General features: G+C 35.6%; 1 protein-coding gene across 7 annotated transcripts in view; it reads right to left on the bottom strand.

Annotated features, from left to right (window-relative positions):
• ARSB (arylsulfatase B) overlaps positions 1-13,933 on the bottom strand; it is an 82,017-nt gene that overhangs the window by 40,874 nt on the left and 27,210 nt on the right. For all 7 annotated transcript variants that reach the window (XR_014951163.1, XR_014951162.1, XR_014951161.1 and 4 more), the window contains exons 5-6: positions 10,946-11,189; positions 3,066-3,136 (exon numbers count right to left, since the gene is read on the bottom strand). Coding sequence is in view for 3 of the 7 variants with exons in the window: in XM_085566372.1 (XP_085422498.1) it covers positions 3,066-3,136; positions 10,946-11,189 (315 nt within the window). In the remaining 4 variants the exon portion in view is untranslated. The remainder of the gene's footprint in view (positions 1-3,065; positions 3,137-10,945; positions 11,190-13,933) is intronic.

Below are 13,933 nucleotides of genomic sequence, written 5' to 3' on the forward strand. Positions count from 1 at the left end.
AACACTGCCCATGTGTGTCAGACCACAGGAAAGGTTTATATTTGAATGAAGGAAGTCTGCCTTCTGAGAAAGATGATCTGCTTGAAGGAGTCAATGAATAAGACCTCAGCATTTCTTTGAAAAATAGAACTGCAGGCAAACTATTTTACAGTGTTTTTCCTCTTGTGCTCTTTACTATTAACAATAGGAGAAGTGCAGTACTTGATACAAGACCACTGCAGGGTTACAGCGTTTGCCAGTGGATATCAGGTCCTGAAAAAAGATAAGGAGATGCTCATCAGCAAATTTATGTGCAGGAGTAATCCTGGCTGATGTTCAGAGATCAGAAACCAGTGCTGAGAAGTTGAAAATTATACACTGTTACCCCACAAATGGTAAATAAACACATAGCCCAAGGTCAGTTCTAACAGACCACAGCAGCAGAGATGTTGCTAGCTCTGTAATCAAGATGCCATGTCTTATTACTTTTACTTAACATTCTGTTGAAGACTTGGCTGTAACAGTTGACTTGTCACTAAACTAATTAATGTCTTTTGCACAAATTCTTCCCTGAAGGAGTGCTTATTTTGGTGTAAAAAAGCTGAATAGAACAAAGCTCAGTTTTCCTGTTACAGTTAAAAAACCCTATTAAATTACATAAGGCATACCGCCATTCATGCTACCAAATATATATAGATATATAATACATTTTTTCTGATAGAGATGAAGATAAATGCATCTATTAAATAAAAAAATATTATGGTGAAAGAATGTATACATTATAGACAAAACTACTCAGGAGTTCAGGAACACTGAACCTGCCCTGAGTCAGGTAAAATAGTAACTTAATGCTCTACATTTGCCTAACTACAACAGCACCGTTTTCTCGCCTGATTAACCACAACAACCTGAAAAGTAATTTTTTTTGGTTAAATTTAATAGAATCTTGATAGTTCATTGACTATTTGCCATTTTACAGTACTCTCCAAGCCCAAAGATTTGGCTAATCTTCCAGTTATTATTTCACTTTCTAATTCAAATTTTTATAAAAAACAAAGTATCAGTATAATAGGAATACTTCATCTGACATCAGATGATTTAGATGATGTGATTTTTCAAAGCAGACTAGGACAAGTGCAAAATATACAAAAAGAGGCTAAAAGGTTATGCAGGAGTTTAGAAAGAACACAGCAAAACCTGCAAACCTGTATTTTAGCAATATAGGTAAAAGAGTAATCCAATGTCAAAAAAGTTAGGACACGGAAACAATAAAAAGTCAAGGAAAGAGCAAGACTCCAGAGTGACACAGTTAATCATCTTGGTGACAAGCGGAGTGCAGGGACAGTTTAGGATGCTTAAATAAAAAAAAAAATTAAAAAAAAAAAAAAAAGAAAGCAACAAAAGGTGAAAAAGGTGAAGATAATCAGGATTGCTGAAAGTGCTTGTATATTCCAAATTTTATGTCTCACTAATCTATCCATAATAGAGACACTAATAATTTTTCTAGATATTAATTCTAAACTTATTATTCAGTTTCAAGAAATGAAAAACAGTAAGTAAAAATCAGCCAACTTACATACACAGCCAATTACGCCTAATAACTCAGGCTGCTAAATAGATATTTTAATCCTTACATGATGAAGCATAATTTCACTAGGAGGCACAAAGCAATTTTCTGAAAGAATAGGCCTTTGCTGAGCAGAGAAAGGGAAACTCTATATAGTGCATAAGAACATGCTGGCAAAGAGTTCAGTTTTTGTTTTTAATTACTGCAGTTTTGAAAGGCACATATAAACATTGTAAATTTACAGGCATGCATATAACTTCCTCTGTTCATGATTCTTAAAAACTGCATCTTATGCAGTATAAGAGTTGCACCTACTACAGCTTCTGACCCCCAGCCCCACTTCTTGCCCACATTTCATGCAATGCACACAACGAAGGACATGATACATGCAGCAAACAGTAAATGATCATCAGAGCACGAGCACGGCATCATGGAAGCAGTATGGGGCCACATTTGCTAAGAGCTCAGATTCCTGAAAACCTCCTTTGCTTGTCCCCCTTCTGCTTACTCCAGGAATTTGTCTATTCAAACAACTCAATCACAGGCCATTCCCACAAGGAAAAGATGGTCTCTGAAGTAGGCCTGAGAATACTTCACCCAGGAATAACATTGTACAGGAATCCTATGACTCACTAAGCATTTTTTTAAGAGAAATTGGAGTAGCTACACCTTAATTCAATCAGTATGCAGGAACTATCTGCAGGCAGTGCTGCCCAGTCAGCATTAGATAGGCACAATGTTGCTCCTTCTCTGAAAAGCATCACAGAACCAGATGTGCAATTTCCATCCAGTTATTGCAGCACAATGTGTATTTGTCTTGCAGGCAACAGATCAGTGTCTCCATTGCATTATTTTTTCTCTGCCTGGATTTACGTCTTTATATAATGAAATACAGAAATGCTATAAAAACACTGGAAAGGACCTGTTCCAATGTTCTATATGAAAAAAATGTCTGCCTGAAAAGCTTGTAGTCCTTAGCAAACTAGTAATGTTGAATCATAAAACAGATGGTGCTTAAAAAGAGCTATAGAATTAGCAAAGTTCAGCTCCAATTCATGTGATTGTGGCATTAAGGATCCAACCCACATGATTATGGAACAAAAGCAATCACACAGCTTGGAACTTCTCAGCTCCAAACAAACTCAAGGTTTCCATTTGCAAGGTCATATTATACAGTTGTATCAAGATGTATTAGGGCGAGCAGTTCATTTGGAAGTCTGGAGAGAGGATTTGGAAAGAGTTGTTGGCAGTGTGCCTCACTGTGCACCTCAGGCACACAGCTGCTCCTCAACATTTCCATGTCCCAAAGTACTTTATTCATTACTCAGCAGTGTTTCAGAGCTCTCTGAAATGGGAAGCCCATGCTGATCACATTTAAGAACTTACACCATCCAGGGGATGATGTTTCTGTATTTTAAAGCTATTTACTTAAAAGAAAAAGGCATTCCACTTCATTTACAGAAGACAAGAAGTGTTCAGAAGGTAAACTGTACATTTAATAAATCTTGAGCATACTTACATGGGAAATCATCCACAAACATGGGGTCTATGTTATGCAGCAGTTCCACTCTGGGAGAAGGTCTTCCTTCACTAAGAGAGATTTCAAAAGAAAATATTAATTACCTCCTATAGTTCATTAGGATTCTGCATCTTTTATTTTAAGTCTTTTTGTCATCTTAATAGAGAGTGAGCTCATAACTTTAAATTGATTACTATCAACTTTAATCTGAATGCTCCTTTCCAGCTGAGCAGCAACAACCTTTGCCTCCGCAAGTTTTCCCTAACTTCAGTGGTGTTTATTTAAATCATTCATAAAAGAATTGGCCCTACCTAAGAAGGGTTTTACAACAACCAATTTTAAGAGTCAAATTTCACAGCAAAAGATGGCATAGCTCTTGTTATGCTCTCTGCTTCCCTGAACAAGTGCTGGACACATTATGGCTGGGTGCCTCAAAAAACACCAAAAACATTGCTGTCCCACAAAAAAACTACTTTTGATTTCTAATTGAGGTCACAAGGATTACTTAGATACTTAGAATCTTGTTGCGTTAAAAAAGAAAAGAATCCTTTTTTTTTTAGCCATTCAGTACATAGAGATGGTGGGGAATAAACCTCTGAACTTACCCATAAATTTTGTTAGCTAAGTAAATCCCAGACCTAAAAAACTGAGTACATTAAATGTACTCCTTATTAGAGGGCAAAATGAGTAAGAAGACATAATTAGAAAGAAATGTAATGTGTCTACACAAACACACGACAATAATTTATATTTGACAATGAACCTAAATACACACTTTTAGAAATTTCCAAATAATTTAAATGATTTTTTCTTTCATTAAGGAGCTTAACTTAAGACGCAAAAATTCAACCAGGGCCTCTAAGCTTCTTGACATTAAGAATAAAAACTCAAGTAATATAAAACTCATTGGAGACATAAAAAATTACAGTCATTTAAATATATAGAATATACATTAAACAGTATTTATCTGTAATTTAAAATCCTCAGTAACAAACAAAATAATAATTTTCTGTTACATTTCTAAAAAGATTTCTGGATGATAGAATTTGAGTGAATACAGAACTATCAAGAAGAACTAAAAGATTAAATGTGTTCAGGTAATATAGTATTGTAATTAATACAGAGGAATTACATTAATTAAGCTACAGTGTTAGTAATTCAATATATAGAAACTGCCACAAAAATATTTCTCCAAAATGTGGGTGAAAGGTTAATTGTGGCTCCCCCCACCCAGTGTATATAGGAGTCACACTCTTAATTTAAGAACGCTTGGCCTTATTTAAACAAATTTTATCTTAAACTTAATAAACTCTATGTGCTCCATTGACAGCTGTGTTCAAGAGTGCCTTTCACCATCTGTTCATAGGTAACAGTAACAAGAACCAGTTAGCAAAAGTTGAACTAGGTTTCAAATTTATAGCCTGTGATTGACTCTGCAATAACTGTGAAAACTGGGAAGGTTTTTCTTTCAATTTCTGAGTTGTATCTACATTTTCCAGAATATTTTAAAACAAAGAAAACACCACAATTATGCTAAGTAATCCATTATCTTCCACCAGAGTCAAATACAGCGTAATTAAGTAACTTACTCCTATTTACTTCTCATCTTTATAGGTCAATATTTATACAGTGCCACTCAGTATCCACACGGTGCTGAGTGACAGCAGGGCAGTGACCTGCAGTGCCGCATCAGCTCTGGGGTCCCAGCACAGGAGGGACTTAGAGCAACCTGACATCTTCATCTAGTTGAAGATGTCTCTGTCTAAGGCATGAGAGCTGGCCTAGATGACCTTTAAATGTCCCTTTCAACCAGCCTATTCTATGACTCCATGAGTCTATGATTAAACCAAGCATATTCATAGTATTCAAGCAGACTGAAGGTAACTTCCTTTATAAATTCTAACGTGGACAGTGGATATTATATACTAAACATGGCTATTTACATTACAGCTGATAGAATACAAAAAATAAAGATTATACTTGTATTAATGTAAGTTTTTCATGCAGCATTTGCCATTATTATCATTAAATCTATTTTTGTTCTGGGATAGAATACTGTTTGCAGTACCTCAGATGTGATTTATATGTAATTATGAGATTTACTCCCTGAAGTTTATGACATCACTGCATTAAGCTCTGTGGAGCTATTACATGGTACAGTGCTGCTTTTAAGTTCAAGTATTACTCCAGTAATTCTTGTTGTACAGAGCATGGATATTCATAACCAGCATATATCACAAAACAATAGCTAAAGAATTTGGCATTGTATATTGAAAAAACCACCTGCCTCACAGCAAAAACATCAGGAAAACAGAAGCAACATTCTGGGGACAACAGATAGGAAATTTATGCCTGTAACAGAGATCCGTTTCCCTGGAAGTGCCTTAACTCTGCCCTCATTTCCATTTACAAAACTCCACAGATACACAGATTCACCTTGGCAGATGTTCTGCAAGGGTATCTTGCGTCAGGAAAATAGTCTAGCCACGAGAGCCACAATAACAAAGCAATAAATAATATTCTCTAGGGAAACCTGCCTTTGTATTTTAACAGCCTGGGTAACCGTGTCTTACAATGCTCTAATTTTAGTATATTTATTTTTAGACTTCAATATCCTAATACGTCATTCCTCCCCCGAAACATAAGGAACTTTTTATATTGTCTGGTTATTATTTTACCCTGTCAGATGGTAGAATAATTAAGATATGTTCTTATTATTTAATTAAGCAGCTAAAAGTTGCTATTTTTCAAAACAATCCTCTATGTAAGAATAATGGCAAAGCATGTGGCCTAACTTCAGTGTTGGTATGAGAATCATAACTGGTTAGCTCATTCTTCTGATTTGCGAAGTTTTTAGAACATACTGAAAGCCCTATTATTCCTCAGTGAGCACAAAGATCTACATGCAATCTTTCACTTTTGTTGTTAAACAGCCAGAAGGTGTCCTTGGAAAGGAATCCAAGGTTTTTCAGGGTATGTTTGTCTTGCACAAAAACATTCTCAGTGTCACTAAGCAAAATCTGAGTCTTTACAATCTTGTCTCATTTCTTTGGGTCTTATTTTTAATGTTTCCTTAAAATGATTATATTTCAGATATGCTAGAAATAAACATACTCTCAGCTTTAGACTGCTCTTTTTTCTACGTTAATTTATATCGCAACAATGAATTTTTTTTAAACAGGTGCTTGATTCCTAAAACAAATGTACCTATTCAGTACAGAAGAATTCAAGCTGATCTTACTTCATTTACTACACCAAGTCAGTTATGACATTTCAACATTATAAAAATATAAAAATTAAACTTGCCCTACAAAATATAAAAGACTTTAAACTCTCTGCTTAGTAATAAGCTTTGACAAAATAATAGTTACTTGTACTGTATTTTATCCTGAATCTCTCAGTGCCTATCGTATTGCTTCATGTGGTCTACCAATCCATTTTACAGTAAATGCAAAATAAAATACTTTCTCTGAGCATGGACACACTAGATATTCAGTGCTGAAAATCAAGATGTATAAAAAAAAAGTATCAACCAAAGAAAAAGTGCTTTGCCAAGTGTCTTTATTTCAATAGAGTAGTAAGCATCTGGAGAACAGATGTTTCTTAAAAATGCAACTGCCTTTTATATTTGCTTGGAACTATGCAGTACAATTTAGACTCCTTGCCTGGTTGCATTTTAGTATCGTTCTTGGTATACTCAATTGCTATTTTTGTAAAATATATCAGTGATATTATCACCATATCTTCAGAAATGATTTGTAATACATACATGGTTTTAGACCTATCCTGTAGTCTTACCTATGATAATCTAAGGCAAGAGAAAAGGGAAATCTACTATGATTTATTATATATTTATGAACCTTTATAAAATGTTGATACCTGAGGCTGGAAAGACCTGATAGCTATCCAAAAATGGGTTTACACAATGATACTATGCTAAGTTATTTTCAAAAAGAAGTGAAAGACATCAAAGTAGAAGTTTCATTTCAAAAGTACTTGAAGAAAAATAAAAATGACATAGTACTGGTTTAATTATATGCTGCAACAAAATTTTGCAGAGAAAAATAGTCCAAGATAGGTACAGATGGAGAAAGAGTGGTGAAATCTGCATGTGGAGACATCATGAACACAAGAGCAGGGAAAGGGCTCTTGTAACAACCCAGGTTAATACATCAGCACAACCCCAGCACACCAAGACCAGTTCCACTGGACAGGAACGTCTGGAGGCAAAGCAGTGATGGCCCTCAGGGACTCACAGAGATAGTGCAGGACACAGATGCAGCATCAAAGGGACACAAACAGGCGTAACTAGAACCCATGCCCAGTTACCAACCTACAAAGAACACAGCCAAAGCTTGGAGGACTTCACACCTGACATCCCTGGACCTTTGTTCCACAGCAACAGATGCCAGGCCCATCGTGTGTTCACAGAAATCATGGTGTGGGGATGCCAGGCGGATTGCTTGAAATCCTTTGCCCCTGTGTCTGGCTGGGCAGACTTCCTAGACACACACACTTCTTGGTGAGTAAGACTGGCTCTGAGAGTGTGAGCAAAACCTGCCCTCTTTCAGTTTCTATTTCAAATAAAATCGTATTCCTCTTTTATTAAGTCTTTCATTGATACAGTGCTGAAACAGTAAAGGGTCAGCAGATGGATTTGGAAAGAGTAGACAAGTTTTTGAGTTAGAATCCCTGTCAGAGCTTTTAATTACCATACAAATTTCTACCTAAGAGTTCAAAGACTGAGAACCCAAAAACTGTGTTTCCTCAGTTTCATGCACTGTATGACAGAAACTTAAGAGTATAGGTAACCAAAAATAATGCAAAAGAAGGTATTTTTGTCTACAAGATGTATGCTCCTGAACATCATCTTTTCCTGCTATTTCCTCCTGTTATTTCTCTTCAGGGGCCAGAATTAAGTGGACAAGATATGAAAGGAACACTTGGCTCTTAAGTGACTCTCAGCACTACTTTGCACTACAAGTACTTAATATTAATTGCTGTCATGTTAATGTGATTCCTAATTTGGACTACCAGTCATTTAAAGTCATGATAGAAAGTTCATCTTGGTTTAGAATTTCAGAATTTATACTGAAATAGAAAAAAATTATGTTGAATTTAAAAATTTAGAAATTTATATTGAATTTCTGTTTATTGTATATATATTCCTATTTCAATAGTATATTGTATTTATATATAGTTATTTTCAGTAGCATAAGATTTATTTTAAATTATTGCATTATATTATTATATTTTAGTATTACACAAACATCATATTAAACATAATTGTATTTATATATAGTTATTTTCAGTAGTCTAAGATTTATTATAAATTATTGCATTATATTATTATGTTTTTAGTATTACATTAACAACATATCAAGAACCTATTTTTTAAATACTGAACATTAATAGATATCACTGAAGTAGATTCAATATTTTTTGACTTCTGAGAATATCTGCACCATCCCATATATTCTTTTGAATATCTAAATCCAGGTTACAAATTTATTATCTTTTTCCTTTTGATTACACACATATGAACCAGCAGGCTCAGGATTAAAGTGTCCTCCCCTCCAAAAAAATCACAAGAAGCTTATGCATTTATTTATATTAGAATGTACTGAAAAAAATAGATGCAACACAGTGATTAATTTTCATTTTTCAAGTGAGTTAGAATCTTTGCAAGTTATAATTTCATTGACTATGAGCCATTTGGTCCCAGAAAAACAACATACTTGAACTTTTCGTCAGATATCACCAAAAGGACACTGTGCCTTCATTGTTTGCTATACAATATATGTGACCTTTTGAATAATGGTCATGAAATTTAATACACTCATTTATCCTGATTACATGGAAAAATCATTTGAAATTTGACATTTTGGCTGCAAGGTCAACCAAGGAATAGCCTAACAGTTAGAAAACCTGACTTGTTACCTGTCCAGACAGAGGTTCTCTCTTTGACACACCCTAAAACATTGGTAGTCACCTGTAAAGATTGCATTCATTCCCTTTACAAAGAGAGAAATGCAAATGTCAGCAGTGTGCTGGCACAGTTGTACCTATCCTTCCCAACAACTCTCCTGCTAAAGTAATCTGATCTGAGAAGATGAATCCATGGCAAAAATACATGGTTGAAACTGAACCTGAATTCTACTGAATGCAGGAGTTCTAATGGTAACTGGAAGAAAAGACTATGGTTTAGGTGTACCCTGGATTTTGCTGATGCTAAGTTTCCTCACAGGAACACTGACAAGTAAAGTATTTTACTTTTTCTGGCTGGATGGGAGTCTCCATTCCTTCCTGGCAGTTAATAATCCTTGGCCTCAATTATACATACCTTTATCTTCTTCCACTTGGAAGAGAGTCATACAGTACACCTGGGCACAAGGCCATGAGCTTCCTGTAAACTCCAGCTACTGCAGAAAACCACCCCTTAGCTCTTCAAAAACACAGGCAACTGTGAGAATGAAATCAAGCTTACCAGCTTCAAACAGGTATGGATTGGTATGGATGGACAAAACAATTCTGAACTCGAGATACAGGGTTTAGTTCTGGGGTGGTGTAGGGGGTTCAGTTAAGTTTTGGTTTTTTATTTTTCACTCCAAGATCCACATAGATGGACCCATGGATTGGTACACAGGTTCAAATCTCCCTATTCTAACTCTCAATTTCTCATCTCAGTACCTAACCAAGACAGCACTCTTAGCCATGCTTGTTTTAGGAATTGCCTTTAACTCTTGCAATTCACAGTCTAGGATACTAAGACAAACAAAAAAAGAAGGGGACAAAAAGTGACACATAATATGGCATACTTGACCTGCTATAGAAGCAGAACAAAGGCTACCAAAAGAAACAGAACACTAATCTTCCATTGAATAGTGTGTAGGAAATAGAATTGTTAGTCTTTTTATTCTGCTTTAGCAGTATTGTACTTTCCATTTTAAATTATTCTTATTTGAATTAAAACTATATTCAGAGACCTACTAAAATAAACATAACTTTTACGAAGACAGACAACAGGATTTAGACCTATCAATGAATACATTACATGCAACACAGAAAACAAAGAAACAAAGGAATTGAAACCAACACAATTTTTGCAAAACTAAAGGCTGGTCACAGAACTTTCAAATTCTGCAGAAAACTTAGGCTTCAAGGACTTTGTAATCCTTTTTAGTGGAATAAAAGAACATTGAAATAACCCAGCTATGCTTCCTCTTTTTCCAGTGATATAAGCATGTGCTCACTGTGCTTTTGAGTATTTCAGCTTGCTTGAATCATCACAACACCATGACCTTCAGGAACCAGGTCAGGTGTAGTTTTGTACTTGCTCTCAAAGGCTTTTCGAGACACTGGACAGCACGACACAGGTCTATGCAAATGGTTACAGTGTGAGCCAGCCTGACAAGTCCTGTACTGAGCTAACAAACCATCAAAGTGGGATCCTTGTTCAGTGAGTTTAGTATCGGCATGGATTTCCCATATGTCCAATTCCAGATGCATACTGCAGAGACATCTGACTGAGCTCTGTAGAGAGCAGGGTTTGGTCCATAAAATTTACTAATTTATACTCCATGCTGTGCAAAATCATTTAACATACTTTGGGATCATAGAATGTTCTTGAAGACGTATACCATGCTTGTAAGCTGTTGTGTTCATACTGAAAAATTCAAAATACCAAGTTAAAGCTGTATGAAGGCTTTGCATCTGCAACCAGGATTAATTTGCAACCTGGATTAACTGCATTTATACTTTCCCTTTCTTATGGGTAAGGAACAGGTAATATTTCCCTCCCTATTCAAGTTCTGTTTCCTGGGCTGATTAAATTTTTCTCATACTAGAATGATGACTTGGTGATTTGACATGAAAGTTACCTGATAGTGTTCCAAACATCAAAGCCATCCAAAGGCTTAGTGCCATTGGTATGTCCTCCAGCAAGGTGCACCAGCGTTGGCAGCCAGTCAGAGATATGGATGAGTTCATGACTTTCTACACCTTTTTGTTTCAGCAAAGGACTTGCAACAAAGCCTACACCTCTCACTCCTCCTTCCCAGAGGGTCCATTTTCTCCCTCTCAGTGGCCAGTTATTCCCCCCTGCTAAAGTCTGTCCTCCATTATCTGAAAAACAAATAAACAAAAAGAATTACTGGTAAGAAAGAAACAGAACAATCCTCCCCACAACATCTATTCATCCATTTGAAAAAGCATTTTCACAATACAGATATGTAATGTGAGTATTTGCATACTGCTGTTAAGTGTCCATACAATGTCAAACATTCAGAGCCAAGTAACAAACATATATTACATTTTAACACTTAAAAATTACATCAATGAAAAGCTATCACTAGGCAGAAATTATCCCATACTAGAAGACCGTAATTTAGAAGGATTGTGCTAAGAATGACTTCTGACCATGATTCAAAACACCACTAGGCATCTGAAGCTTTCAGAACCAAACACTTCAAAAACTTAGTTTCACAAGAAGAGCTTCTATCAATACCATCATTAGTACTCAGGATACACTGGTTTCCAAAGCAGTATAATAGGCTTAAAATGGAAACTTATTATTCCAGTCTCAGGACAATACTTGCATACCAAGTTTAAAAGCAGGGTTTTTTTCCAGATTTTTAGGCAGCCACACTGATATATAAGGTTAGACAAAACAGTATTTCCTTCTCCTCAGGCAGAATGATAAAGCCTAATAAAATGAATTGAAACTAGTTAACATAACTGAAGTGATTCAGAAATTGAATTTATGGTTTGGTAAGAATAACATATAAGATGGCTACATAAAAAACTGAATCACCACAACTACAGAAATATCTACATGAATTAGAGATGGCTCATGGGATGCTTTTCTTTTTAACACTCTCAGCAAGCTTCTACACTTAGGATAAAACCCAGATCCTTGAAGTTAACAGTAATGATTCTTTGAATTTACTTTCAGTACTGTTATACAGTTGTTCTTGTACAAACCTACTGTAATGTTCTCAGAAGAGTAATTGCTGGCAATTCTGCTAAGCATAACTTTCCTCTATTTTAATGAGGTCAAAATTATTTCAAATAGTAATTGCTGAACTGACATTCAGTGTAATTTGACAGGTTTGTATTGTATTTTCTAATTAAAAAAACATGAATTTGAGGAAAGAAACAAGACATCCAACCTCTTACAGCTGAACTTCACTGTAACCAGAACAAAATTATCTTTCTGGTTGACAAGAGTTCAAGAAGCATTTGGACATACTCTTGGGCACATGGTGTGATTCTGGGGGATGGTCCTGTGCAGGGCCAGGAGTTGGACTAAATGGTCCCTTCCAAGTCCCTTTCAACTCAGCTTATTCAGTGATTCTGTTTTTAATTAGGGATCTTTGTAAACCCCCACATCTTTCTACTGCACACAGGAAACCACTTTTGTTCTACAAAGGAATAAACCACAGATATCTGTGAAAACTTTGAAAGGCAGAAGCCTAACCTAAATTAAGTACTTGGCAAAAAAAAATTATCTGAAAAGAGTTAAAACATCCTGTGGCTGAACTAGCTTCCAGTCGGGTTGTCCATGCTGTTGCTGCACTTTTGGATTAAAAAGAAATTAATGAAGAGTGCTACCATTATTTCTTGTGCAACAGTGTTGAGCTCTGAGATCTGAGAACTTAAAGCAATTGCTGGTTACAACAAGAAAATGAAAAAAAAAAACCAAAACTATGTCAAACCATGACAATCAGTTTCAACAATTCCTTCTTCTCATAATGTAAACAGGAATTCCTATCAGAGATACTCATGGAATAGAGTTTTCAGTAGCTTTTAACCTTTGGTAGTCTTAGAATAAAGGCATCTTATCCACACTGTATTAGAGCACGGATAGGACATACAGAGGAATAAGAACTTAGATATTTCACATACCTCCTTTCTATCACAGACTGGTCACTGTCTGTATCAGTTCAATAGCAGTACATGAGGATTCTTCCAATTCCTGATTATCAGCAGCAAAGTAGCAAGGAAATTATAGAAGTAGGTGGTATTTCTGAATAACAGTGAGAGAAGTTTGCACTTCTCAGGTTACAGTCAAATCTTTATGATACTTACTTTTTCCTTACTTTCTGTAAAAACATTCGCATTCTGCCAGTTTCTCTACACATTAACTTTCCTGATAAATGGAGTCTATCTAACATACATACTGAAAAAACTTTTGTCTTGTATTCATAGTACATCAAGTTTAAAATAAAGGGGGGGAAATTGTGTTTTGATGGCTGACCTGATATGCAAATGAAAAAAATCTGACATACGACATATCATTCCCCTCATTTGACTTCTCATTCTCACATTGCTAGAACATTATTTTTTCCTTCCTTGGGAATTTATGTTCAAGTGGCCCTTCCTGCATAATTTCTTGACTGAATTATCAAGAAAGTATTGAAGAAGGGAAAAGGATAGTTTCTGTTTTGATTATTAAGGTATTTTTCCTTTCTAGGTGGGCAGAATGTAAATGATGTGTCACTAGTAGCTTGCATGCAAGCAACACCTTCCACACAGTCTGAAATATTATTGAGGACTTCAAATACCTACAATTCATTAAAGAGGAGTTTGTTACATAACAATGAAAGACCCTGATGGGATCTGTATTAACAAAATATTAAGCTAATTATTGAATAAAAAAGGGAGAGGGAATAAACAAGAAGCCACTGATTTCATGGAGTACAGACCTGACAGAAAGTCCACTCAGGACTGTAACTGCTCTTCTGGTCCTGGTTTTACTTCCAGGAGTATATCTGGACAACAAAAGACAAGATGGGCACCAGTTCTGTGTGGGCGTGTGTTCAGGTACATTTCCTCTAAATCAAGAACTACAGATGTATATATTGATG

Source organism: Lonchura striata, chromosome Z (assembly GCF_050655825.1).
Source record: "Lonchura striata isolate lonStrDom1 chromosome Z, ASM5065582v1, whole genome shotgun sequence".
Taxonomy (NCBI): domain Eukaryota; kingdom Metazoa; phylum Chordata; class Aves; order Passeriformes; family Estrildidae; genus Lonchura; species Lonchura striata.